Here is an 11588-nt window from a genome sequence, read left to right on the forward strand (position 1 = left end):
GGTATATAATACTTGGTTTATTTCTCAAGATACCTCCGTCTGGGGGTTAAAGCATTTGGTTTATTTCTCAAGGTACCTCCGCCTAGGGGTATAAAGCACTTGGTTTTGTTCTCAAAAGTACCTCAGCCTAGGGGTATGAAGCACTTGGTTTTGTTGTCAAAGCACCTCCGCCCGGGGTACAAAGTCTCTTGGGTTTTTATTCTCAAAGTTCCTCCGGCCAGGGTACAAAAGTTCTCGGACTTCAGAAATGCCGAGAGCTAGGGGTAGCAACACCCCGGAGAGCATGCCCTCTTCTCACCTTCGCTCACTCCTCCCTCACCTAGGGGTGACAATCAAACTACCTTAACACTTCGGAGAGCATGCCCTCTTCTCACCTTCACTCACTCCTCCCTCACCTAGGGGTAACAATCAAACTACCTTAACACCCCGGAGAGCATGCCTTCTTCTCACTCTCACTCAATACTCCCTCACCCCGGGGTATAGCTCTCCCTCTCACTCAATACTCCCTCACCCCGGGGTATAGCTCTCCCTCTCACTCAATATTGTTCCCTCACCCCGGGGTAGCACACTCAATATTGCCTCACCCGGGGTAACACCCAGCTAAGCCGAAGTAAAACCTCACAATAAACTCTCTCTCTCCGGCATTGCCCCGACTCACAGGTTCCTAAGGGGAAAAACTTAAAAACCCGAAGTAAAACCTCTTGGCACTGCCCATCAACCCTTTTGGCTCGCCCTCAGCACTCTCCCTTCATGTTAACCTCACAAAAACCCGAGAAACCTCTCTCACCTCACTCAAATTAAAAAAAAACCCCCGAGTTAAACCCCTCGGCAAGGCTAGGATACCCTTACGACATCTCCTCTCCCCCTCGGCTTGTCGCGCGAAAACCCCCTCAGCCGTCTCACTCTCAAACATCAGAGATGCCGAGAGCTAGGGGTCACTCGGCTTCTCGCGCACCGACCCCCTCGGCCTCACTCTACCCTCTTGGCACCTAGGATGACAAGCTCTCGGCCCCGCAAATCTCCCTCAATTCTCACCCGTTTTTCTCCCTCACATCACTCCCTCTCTCCGGCTTATCTCTCTCACTCGCACCGTCCTCACCTGGGCTCGGGGAAGCAACCGAGGTAATCCCCTCGGCATGGACTGCACCCTCTCAGCCGGGAAAAATCATCAGTTATCCTTAAGCCATCATCAGATTTGACTCTCAAAACTGCTCAATCATCTGAATTAAAGTACCTTCTATGCATTGCTTGGGGCTGGTTTTCACCCTTGCAAGTCGCTTGGGGCTCTTTTTAGCCCTCAGATACCCTTGGGGCTCATTTTAGCCCTCAGGTACACCTCGGGATTTACTTCAGCATATGTGACAACTTCTCTCTTCTCTATTCCGCGTGATATCCGAACTTCATGCGATCTCGTTCCCACATCACGCGTGGGGATAAATGTTTGGGCCTAGTCCATTGTCCTAAGCCCAGTGACCTGGAATTACGAAAATACCCCTCCATGATCCAGCCCATCATTAGTCAGAGCAAAGTACGAATTTACCCCTAATCTGTCCAATTAAGTATAACTTCTGCCACCTGAAAGTACATCTATAAATAGTTCTCCAATCATTGATGATGGTAATTTTTTCCTAATTCTCTCTCTACTTTCTCTCTCTAGAAAGTACATTCGCTGACTTAAGCATCGGAGGGGCTTTCCCGGGTCACACCCCCGGGGCAGTTAACCTTCTTTCTCTTTTGCAGGCCTAGCTCTCGGACAGCAAGGCATAGCTGAGGGAAATTCGGACATTCATTGGACATAGTTCTAGGACATCTTGATTACCCTTACTACCCTAAGACTCCCAGGAGCATTCTGTTTCCAGAAACAAGTATAAATGTATAATATGATGTTAATAACCTCGTTACCTCAATATTAATTTCTCATTTACTCTGTACTTTACTATTACAAGTATTTCATATATTAATACATGCTATGTATTGTACAATATAAACTACAATACTCTCAGCTAGACTTGGTTATTAATGCAGGCCAGGAGTTAATAATGGGCAGACCAACAAACTATTGATTAAAATAAATATTGAACAAAGCTATAATTAAGTACATATGAATACGAAAATATGTATATAAATTCTTTACATTATATATATATATATATATATATATATATATATATATATATATATATATATATAGAATAGTTACATTATCTATTTTCTTTATGTATTAAATTGGACAAATATTTTGGTCCTATATTGACCATACCCAATAAGGGTCTTGTCCAATGAAGACTCTTTCAATTAAAGAACCTATAATCTTGGTCCTAACCCGGCCTGTTATTATTGGGTTACTTTGTCCATTAACCGGGTCTACTCTCAGACTCCCAACATATATTTAATTAGTCATCTACGTAACCCTTAGCTTCAATATAATATGTCAAATGTAACCCTTCACTAATACATAGGGATCTTTCTTCTATCTTAACAACAATAATTTGTAACATTAAATTTGTCTATATCTTGAAGTAAATTAATTTATTAGCAAAGAAGGCATGAAATGAATAGTCTAAGAGCAAGATGAATTATGGTATGAGAATCATCGAAGAAGCTAAATAATAAGTGGCAGCTTCAGATTGATGTTATGTACTTATCTTTGGACTCACTCTCACTTTTTCACATGTTTACTCTGCTATTTCTTATTCTCATTGCACCCCAGCAACTCAACAAACGGCTGCTGCAGTCGCTAATTATTGAATAATTTGAATTTTTATTTTAAAATTGGATGCTACTCTTAGATATCATTATTTCTGATATTATTTGTTTTAGATTTCCTCGTATACTGATATTCAAAGGCTTACAAAATTTTCTTATTCATGAATGTATTTATGTAACAACTATGTATAGATATTATTGTTGTGTCACATCAATGCTTTCTCTTTAATTATCCTGATTTGTGCACCAACATAATTAATATATTAGGAAATAATTTAAAAGTACAAGAGTTGCATTGTGGTATATATGGAGATCACTAACTTAGAAACAAAATACGCCATCATATATGTGATTTCTAACTTCTAAGTGATGAACACCTTGTAGTCGAGTCTAGCAACCAAAGAAAACAAGAAAAGCCCACTAACGAACCAACTAGGAAAAAGCGTTAGATCTGTTTAAAATGAGATAATAGTCTGGATTCAAAATAAGACACATGTACGTAATACAGTAAAAGTAGACAAGTTATTGTAAAGAGTTCAACATATCAATCAACTAAACATATCTCAATACAATAAATCCATCTTTATCTATTAACTACGAAACATAATTGTTACATAACTATACCATAGAGTAGTTTTACAATCAAACTTGTAGTATAGTTAAAGCTATAAAAAGACAATAGCCCATGAAACATTAGCATGGTAATTAGGTATAGAAAAGCTTAGAAGGAAAGTCATTAGATAATCAACAACTTGGTTTGTGTTTCCCTTTTTCTTTTGGATTAACTTGCATGAACCATGATCCATCATCCAACCTAAGCTAGTGTACCAGACCAACTGGGTCCTCCTCCCATATTCAAATCCTTCTTCTACTACTACTTTGTATTCTACTAACATATTTTTAAAATAAATAAATAACAAAAATTTAAAAATTAAATTCCTAAAGTCATAAAAGACGACTCGTAATTTCACATATATTCTCTTATACATAACCATTCCCCACCTTTCTTTTTGTTTCCCGCCCTTTAAACACAACTTTTTTTTGGCACCTTCATTTCCGGCTATAATCTAAAAAACACACCCAAAATAAAGGTCAAAAATCACTCACTTTGATTGTTTTTGCTTCTCTTTACTCTTCACTAAATCTTTGTATTTTTTTTTTTTTTTTGCCATTTTCGTAACGAAAACTTTGTAAAATTCCTCATGTTTAACACATTTTTCTCTATCCAAAGATAAAAATATATGGATTGCATCAAACAACCTTCATCTAATGAATCAACAAGAAGCAAAATTTCGAAAACGTTTTCGAAATGTATACACCCTCAAACCCCATCAAGATTTCCTCCAAACCCAAAACTTAGAACCCTTTCTGAGGAGCTTAACATTAGTCTAAAAGACTTTAAATCCGAACCGAAATTGACCCGAACCAAATCCCAGAGATCCAACTCTGGTGATCTTGCACAACAAGAGCAAGCAGCTAGAAATAAAGCCGCTAAAGAAGCTCTTGTTGCAAAACTCTTTGCTAGTTTGTCGTCGCTTAAAGCTGCTTATGCTGAGCTACAAAGTGCACAGTTTCCTTACAACAATGATGCTATACAATCAGCTGATGAGGCTTTAGTAAGTGAGTTAACTGTATTGTCTGAGCTAAAACAGAGGTATTTGAACAAGAAATTGGATCTTCCACCACCCCATGTTACCAACTTATTGGCAGAGATTCAAGAACAACAAAGCAACATCAAAACATACGAGATCACAATGAAGCAATTGGAGTGGAAAATGGAACAAAAAGACTCCGAAATCGCCTCGTTAAGGAAGAAACTAGAGGATACAACAAAGACGAACAAATCTTTGGAAAAGCGCTTGAATTCAAGTGGGGTATTATTCCCTCTTCCGAATAACACCCCACTTAATGAATTAAATCAGTGTCACTTCATTCGAGTTCTTCATTTTGTTCTAAGGTCATTGAGGCATTTCGTCAAACAGTTGGTGCGCGAAATGGAAGTAAAAAACTGGGACATTGATTTGGCTGCGAAAGCAATCGAACCAAACGCCAAGTTCGCCAAATCAAAGCATTCAATATTTGCATTCGAATCGTACGTTTCCCAGGTAATGTTTGACGGGTTTAATCATCATACTTTTTACCTCCCAGATGAGGGGACCAAACAACCCTTAAAACCCCAGATTTTCTTCGAAAATTTCAGAAAACTTCAATCTTTAACACCATCTCAGATTTTTACACAAAACCCAAGATACCCTTTTGCGAAATTTTGCAGAGGGAAGTATCTAAAATTGATGCATCCAAAAATGGAGTGTTCATTTTTCGGAAATTTAGATCAAAGAAAAGTTGTAAGTTCAGGGGCATTTCCGGCAACAGAATTCTTCTCTCTCTTCGCAGAGATGGCGCGAAGAGTGTGGCTGCTTCATTGCTTGGCCTTCAGCTTCGATCCGCCGGCGGTAGCTTTTCAGGTGAGAAAAAATTGCCGTTTTTCAGAGGTTTACATGGAAAGTGTCGCTGGAGAAGATGACGTCATCGCCGGCGATGTGACGGCGGCGTTCACGGTGGTTCCTGGGTTTAAAATTGGTAAAACGGTGGTTCAGAGTGTCGTTTATCTTTCTCCGGCAAAGCGATAAGGTACACGCGCGGCGTAATTTTTAATTATTTTAGGGTCTTTTATTATCATGGGTAGGTAAATGTATAAAAAAATTAAAAAATGGAAGGGAAAAAAATGCTAAATTTGGCATAATTAGTTGTCTACCATTTTTTGCAAATAAATATGATTAATGATTAATGTGGTAGTAGTAACTAGTAAGGCAAGTAGCAACGGTCCAATTTAAATTAGTTTGAATTGGTTGGCATATTTGTATAATGTTTAAAGTGTACAGTATGGTAAATGGTTAAACATTTTGTTCTAGTATTACTCAATAGGAAGAATGAATGTGGTTATATTACTGCATCAGTTGTATAATTTTAGTAATAAATTTTAGTTAAATTTCTCCTACATTTAGCCTTGATTTCAAATTTCCGTCTTTGAAATTTAGCGTGAATTAAACGAGTACAACATTAGCGTTACGTAAAATGTAATCTATAAAGTGAAACTTGCACTTTATTTGCGCCTTATAATATAAACAGTGGCTCGGATAATTTGTCCGCTTATTGCTGAGAGCGTGAGACAACATATCATATCATTGTCCGAACTTTATTTTCGAAAGGAAGGTAAAGTCTTATGCAAAGTGTAATTAAGAAGAGATCCTCTTGATCTCTAAGATCAACTATAGCTTTTCTAGAAGTATCTCTATAAAAAAGAGGGAAATGTCCTAGGTAGAATTACTTTTAAGGTAGTACCAAATGTGAAAGTACAAAGAGTTAAGTAATAGTGGTAATAAATTAATAATTAATGAATATAATAGGGAAAAAATAAGGAGTAGTAATATAATTAGGATGATTTAACCTTGGGAATGGACCTTTGATGATAGTGTCGCATTTGAAAGGTGCAAGTTTGGTCGTGGCGCGTGGGAGTAATGTAGGGCCATAATATATGAAATCTGTCCAATTAAAAACCATGTTAGTGATGATTATGCAAAAGAAGAAGGGTGGACCCACACGAGGGGAAACTTGAAAGCGATGTGATCTGGATTATGTATGATTTCATGATGAGAGAAAGTGGAATACTCTCTGTTAATGTACTGTAAATTGTAAGATAATCTTGTGACATTAGTGTTTGGATACATGTACAACGAACGTACTCATGAATAGTGATGTACAGCTCTATGAGTTTGTAATACTACCTCCATTACATGTTATGTGCAACGATTTGACATAAAACAGAGAGGAAAAATGTCTAATCATTGCACATAACCTGTAACGGAGGTAGTATGTTAAAAAAAGACCCAAAATTGAATGCCGAACTAAGTTTGGTCTATCAATGAGTAATAATAAGCGTATAGGTACATGTGTTAGGTTGTGTCAGCGTGTCTCGTGCTCAAGGTGATGGTGTCTGAAACGAGATATGAAAAGGTCATGTTAAGCCGCGTTCAGAATGAAGATCATGCACAACTTGACTCAAGTTCCGTGAAGTGTTGGGCCAGCGGCCCCTCTTAGTATGCATGGCCGCGACCTTTCGGACTAACAATTGAGGTGGCCATTTTATTCATGTCAAGCCTAATTGTCCTTCGTGCTACCCTATCCCTCTTGTGATAAGATTTACACCTTTCAAATTTGAAAATAGGATAACTTGCAGACCGCTTGGAAATCCTTTTAGCCTTCCTCAATTAAACTATGTTACTCACTAACTTATGCGAGGCTGCATATGATTAGAACAATTCTTATACCCATGACCTATAATGATTACTTAAGGTTTCAATTACATACCAGCTGTAAGATAGATTGTGAATTTGTGACCCTAACATATACACATAATTGTCTGATGTCATATGGAAGTTTTTAATGAAGATAATATCTAAATATTTTAGCAATCAAATTAATAATTGAACTTCTCCTTTGATATTTAGTTGTTCAGATCTTTGATTCTTCTCATGCTTTTTTTTTTATTGCATTGATTCTTCTCATGCTTTATTATACTCCATATATATTGTTCCATACTATGTGTCCCTAGATGGCTCGAATCATGAGATGTTGAGATCCCAAGTTTAGCGCTTCATAAATTTGAAATTTTATGCATTTGTTATTTGCATGTTTTTGCATGATGTGGGGTTTGTGTTCAATTAATAGTACACTTAGTCAAAACTTGACATCAAAAGTCCTCTTTTTCTTTTAAAATTGAAAGTGAAATAATATTGAACAAAATTGGATTCATCTACTTACGAGATCATTCCTCCTATTCCGGAGGAGACGTGAGAAAACATGCAGATAATTTATTCTAACCAAGATTAGAAATTAAACCTAAGTTACAACCATCCAAATAATAAATAAAGTATAACAAACCTTTTAAATTATAGTGTTTAAATAATGAATAGTTGAGTTCTCGAGAAAAAGAATTAAGATACTGTTTATTTATACTATAGTGACAATAGTGGGTGTTATTCTCTAGTTATAGCAATATATAAACTTTTTTGTCGCTAACTTACTTTAGGTTTAGTATTAATTAATGGTCTAATGGATACAAGTCGATTCCATAGAGAATGTAAGATCTTGTGACAATATGAAGTGGAGCTAGTGAAACATTTTTGTTTTGTACGTAGCATGAAAAAAATGAGAGTTGGAATCAATAATGTAAATTGAATTGATGAAATATTTTAATATTCTGTAATATGTTGCGTTCTTTTTATTTAAACATAGTTTATTTAGATGGATCTTGCTAATTAATTAACAAACTCTCCCTGAGCGTTAGATAATAAACATTTAAAATATTTCATACAGTGATATTAATTGGGAATGCATGGAAAAATCACACGTCGAATTAGTCTAATTAATGCTCATTCTAATTTAATATTTCTACTTTTGATTATCTTATCCAACGCCCTTAGAGCATTCGTTAGCTTTTGCCTATTTAAATTTAATCAGACTTAAGTTAATTTTCATCTAATTGAACTTGCTTGATTAGTACGTCATGGTTATACTTAATTATTCTTGATTAAGTCTTTATCTTTTTAATGTGAATAGAAAACTCGATTCATTAGTGTTTTCTTGTAGAGAAAAGCAATTGATTAAATACGACTGAATTGAAAAAAAAAAAAAAAGTTCAAATAAACATGAGTACGCTTTACAATCATTAGTACTTGTATAACAAATGCTATACGGGGTATATATCAACATTCCATGGAACCCCGCTATTTTGTTTGTTTTCTGCAAAATTATAATTTGCATAAAATTGTACACAATCAAAATGCAAAATTGGCAAGTGTGTGGCTAAAACACAAAGAAATGAATGAATGAATGATGATGGTAAATGGCTTAGGTTAGATTGATGTCTTTCATAGTTGCTACAAACCCAAACATGTGTATATGATGATATCAACTGAAAGATGCAGGAACGTGCATGAGTCCTTCTAACAATTGACAAACAAACAAAGAAAAGACAAATTCAAGTGGAAGATAGTCTCATTCATCTCACTAACAGTATAATAAATCTTTCACATGCTTTTTATTAATGAATCCGTTGTGCTCATCAATGCATGCACCGTACTATTTACCTTATCTAGTCCTCACTAAATTGAACTGAAGTGAATTAAACTGATTAGAGCTGAACTAAACTAAACTGAATATAGCTTAAATGAAATGTTTATGAGAGAAGGAAACTAGGAACTGAACTGAATTGAACTGAAACTGAATTTCAACGTATGAGAACATGCCCTAAGTATATACAATATTAGATTGGATGAATCTATCTAAATGCAATAAGGTAAAATTAATAATAAATGATGAAGTAATACAACCCATTTTGAATTTAAGGTCTACAATTATTTAAAATTTCATGCAGGATGATATTTTCGTTTTTACATCCAAAAAGGTTTGTATTGGATGTATTATGTAAATACACTTTTTTCATTGGACATCCAAATGTACTTCAAATCAAATCATCATTTTACATTTAAATATAACGTCAATTTCCAATATATTAACAAAAATAAGGGAAAATAAAAGTTAATTTGGTAGATAAACGGATTTTTGTTAATCTGGTGACATTTTTGTAAATATATTGAAAAAGCAGGGTAATTTATTCAGTACTTTTGGTGAGCTGTCCAATTACTGTTTGCCTTTTGCTTTTACTGTTTGGTGAGGAAATTACACATGTACCCCTCAACTAGTACATGAAAAGACGCATATACCTCTCCATTGGTACTTAAAAAGACAATTGTACCCCCAGATAAACCAATTTATCTGGGGAATTAACTGGGTATCCCTCCAAAAATAAAAATGATGAATTATAATATAAAAGAGCTAGCATAATATAAAAATAAGGGCTATTTATTTTAGAGTAAGGAATATATATTTATTTTATCACAAAATAATTAGGTTAAAAATACAGGTTTGGGCTACACTTGCAATCCTAATAGTCCACTTCACAAAATCAAAGGAGATTTTATTCCAAAATCATATGGTAATAAGTTAATAACTAATAAGAGGAGTAGCCCTTTAACCTTATAAAATGTTTAACTTTCTCTTCTTTTTCAATATAGGACACTTACGTATATTGTTTGAAAGGTTTATACTCCATACTTCAACAATAAGCAAGTTTCATAGTACATTACAAATTACATGCAATGATGTGTTTATAAATTACAATATGTCGTATTTAAATAGGAAGCATATAAATAGGGTAGTCATGTATTACCTCCGTTACATATTAGGTGTAATTTTAGAGTATTATTTGTAAGATATAAGAAATTTCAAACTTATAACTAATATGTAACGATGATAGTACATCTGATAAATGTGTCCATTACTATTACATGGGACAAAGGAGCGGAGCAGACGATGGATTGGATATGAATGTATGTAGAATAGGAGAGCCATTTAAGGTCAAGGAGTTAATAATATTGTAGGTCTCGAGGATCCGAAAAGATATTTAAAAAGTGTTTTGATTCAATTCATTTTCGGCGCCTCAAGCTTGTCAGCTTTCACATTTTCTTCAACTGTTTCAAGTGGACTAAACAATTAATTGGATATTCTTCTTCCATTAACTACAATTCTTCGTAGGAATAATTTTGAAATAAGGCTACACAATAGGGTAACTGCTACTCGTAGACTCTGCATCAATGTTGTATATGTTTTGGGTGCTACAAGTACGTCTCAAACTGGTGTGAAATGTTAAAGATGAGAAATTCTTGGGGCGTGATAAATCACTACCAGGCAATGGACTACTTGTCCACTATCAAATGTCGATAGACGATAGTTCACCCTTGTGCAATAGGAGTAAGTGAAAACAAATCTCTCGAATTACTTAAATAATTACTCCATAATATGTATATTGACACTAATTAATGTAGTCATGTGATGAAAATACACCTGTTTTCAAAACAATCTCACCTTTGTGTAATCCAGAATTAATCCCACCTTAACATCTCATATTCTCTAAATAAACCTTTTTACCTTCAACTTGTTTTATAGTTTACATTTTTTTAAAAAAAATTTTAAACCGCTTTTTCCACCTCACCCCCTTCATTCAACCACCATGACCACCCACCACCACTGAGGTGACCACCTTCCCACCATCACCACCAAACTGTTCGACTGAGATGCAACCCCAGCCCCGCCCCGCCACCTGAGCCACGCCCACCCAAATCCAACAAATAAGCTCCAAGGTTTGAATCGGAACCTCGTCCCCACCCATCACCATCAATTTGGTTTTGGTCAAGCTCCGAGGTTTCGTCTTTGTTGTTTTTCCATGGATCGTTGCTATGTTTTCTGAGCATTTCAACGGCGGAATTTGACAATATTCGGTGATTCACCCCTCACCCCACCTCTGAACTAAAATAGCCCACTCAAATCGTTGTTATTCAGGTGATTAAAGAAGATGATGGAGATAGTTGTTGGAGACCCGGGCGAGTAAAGAAACTCACTGGGAGTTGAGGGAACTGAGTCGACTCAACTCAGGGAACTCGCCAGTGAGTTGATTCCCCTGAATTTCCAATCCTTTTAAAGCGATCAACTCGGAAAAGCTAGGTAGGATGGGACCCATGACACCGTGAGAGCATTGATGTCGAGAACGAGCTCTTGGAGGTTGGGTGAGTCGAGAATAGGATCGGAGAAATGATGTGGTGGTGAATTGGGCGGGAGGGAATCAAGGAAGACGGCTGGCCAGTTGGGTCTGGTCGTTCTGGCGGACAGCTGGGGCTGACTGGTCGGCTGTGGCTGGTCCGGCGAGGGAGAGGGGGCTTTGGCAGGGGAAGGAAGAAGAAGAGGGTTATTATTTTTTTAAAAAA

General features: G+C 36.3%; 1 protein-coding gene across 1 annotated transcript; it reads left to right on the forward strand.

The window, feature by feature from the left end:
• Window positions 1-3709: 3709 nt before the first annotated feature.
• On the forward strand, window positions 3710-5695 carry LOC145635063 (protein GRAVITROPIC IN THE LIGHT 1-like). The gene has a single exon (XM_081686357.1). The coding sequence runs from the start codon at window positions 3948-3950 to the stop codon at window positions 5334-5336; it is 1389 nt and encodes a 462-aa protein (XP_081542483.1). The 5' UTR covers window positions 3710-3947; the 3' UTR covers window positions 5337-5695.
• The last annotated feature ends 5893 nt before the right edge of the window (window positions 5696-11588 follow it).

This window comes from Chenopodium album, chromosome 6 (genome assembly GCF_948465745.1).
Source record: "Chenopodium album chromosome 6, dcCheAlbu1.1, whole genome shotgun sequence".
NCBI lineage: Eukaryota > Viridiplantae > Streptophyta > Magnoliopsida > Caryophyllales > Amaranthaceae > Chenopodium > Chenopodium album.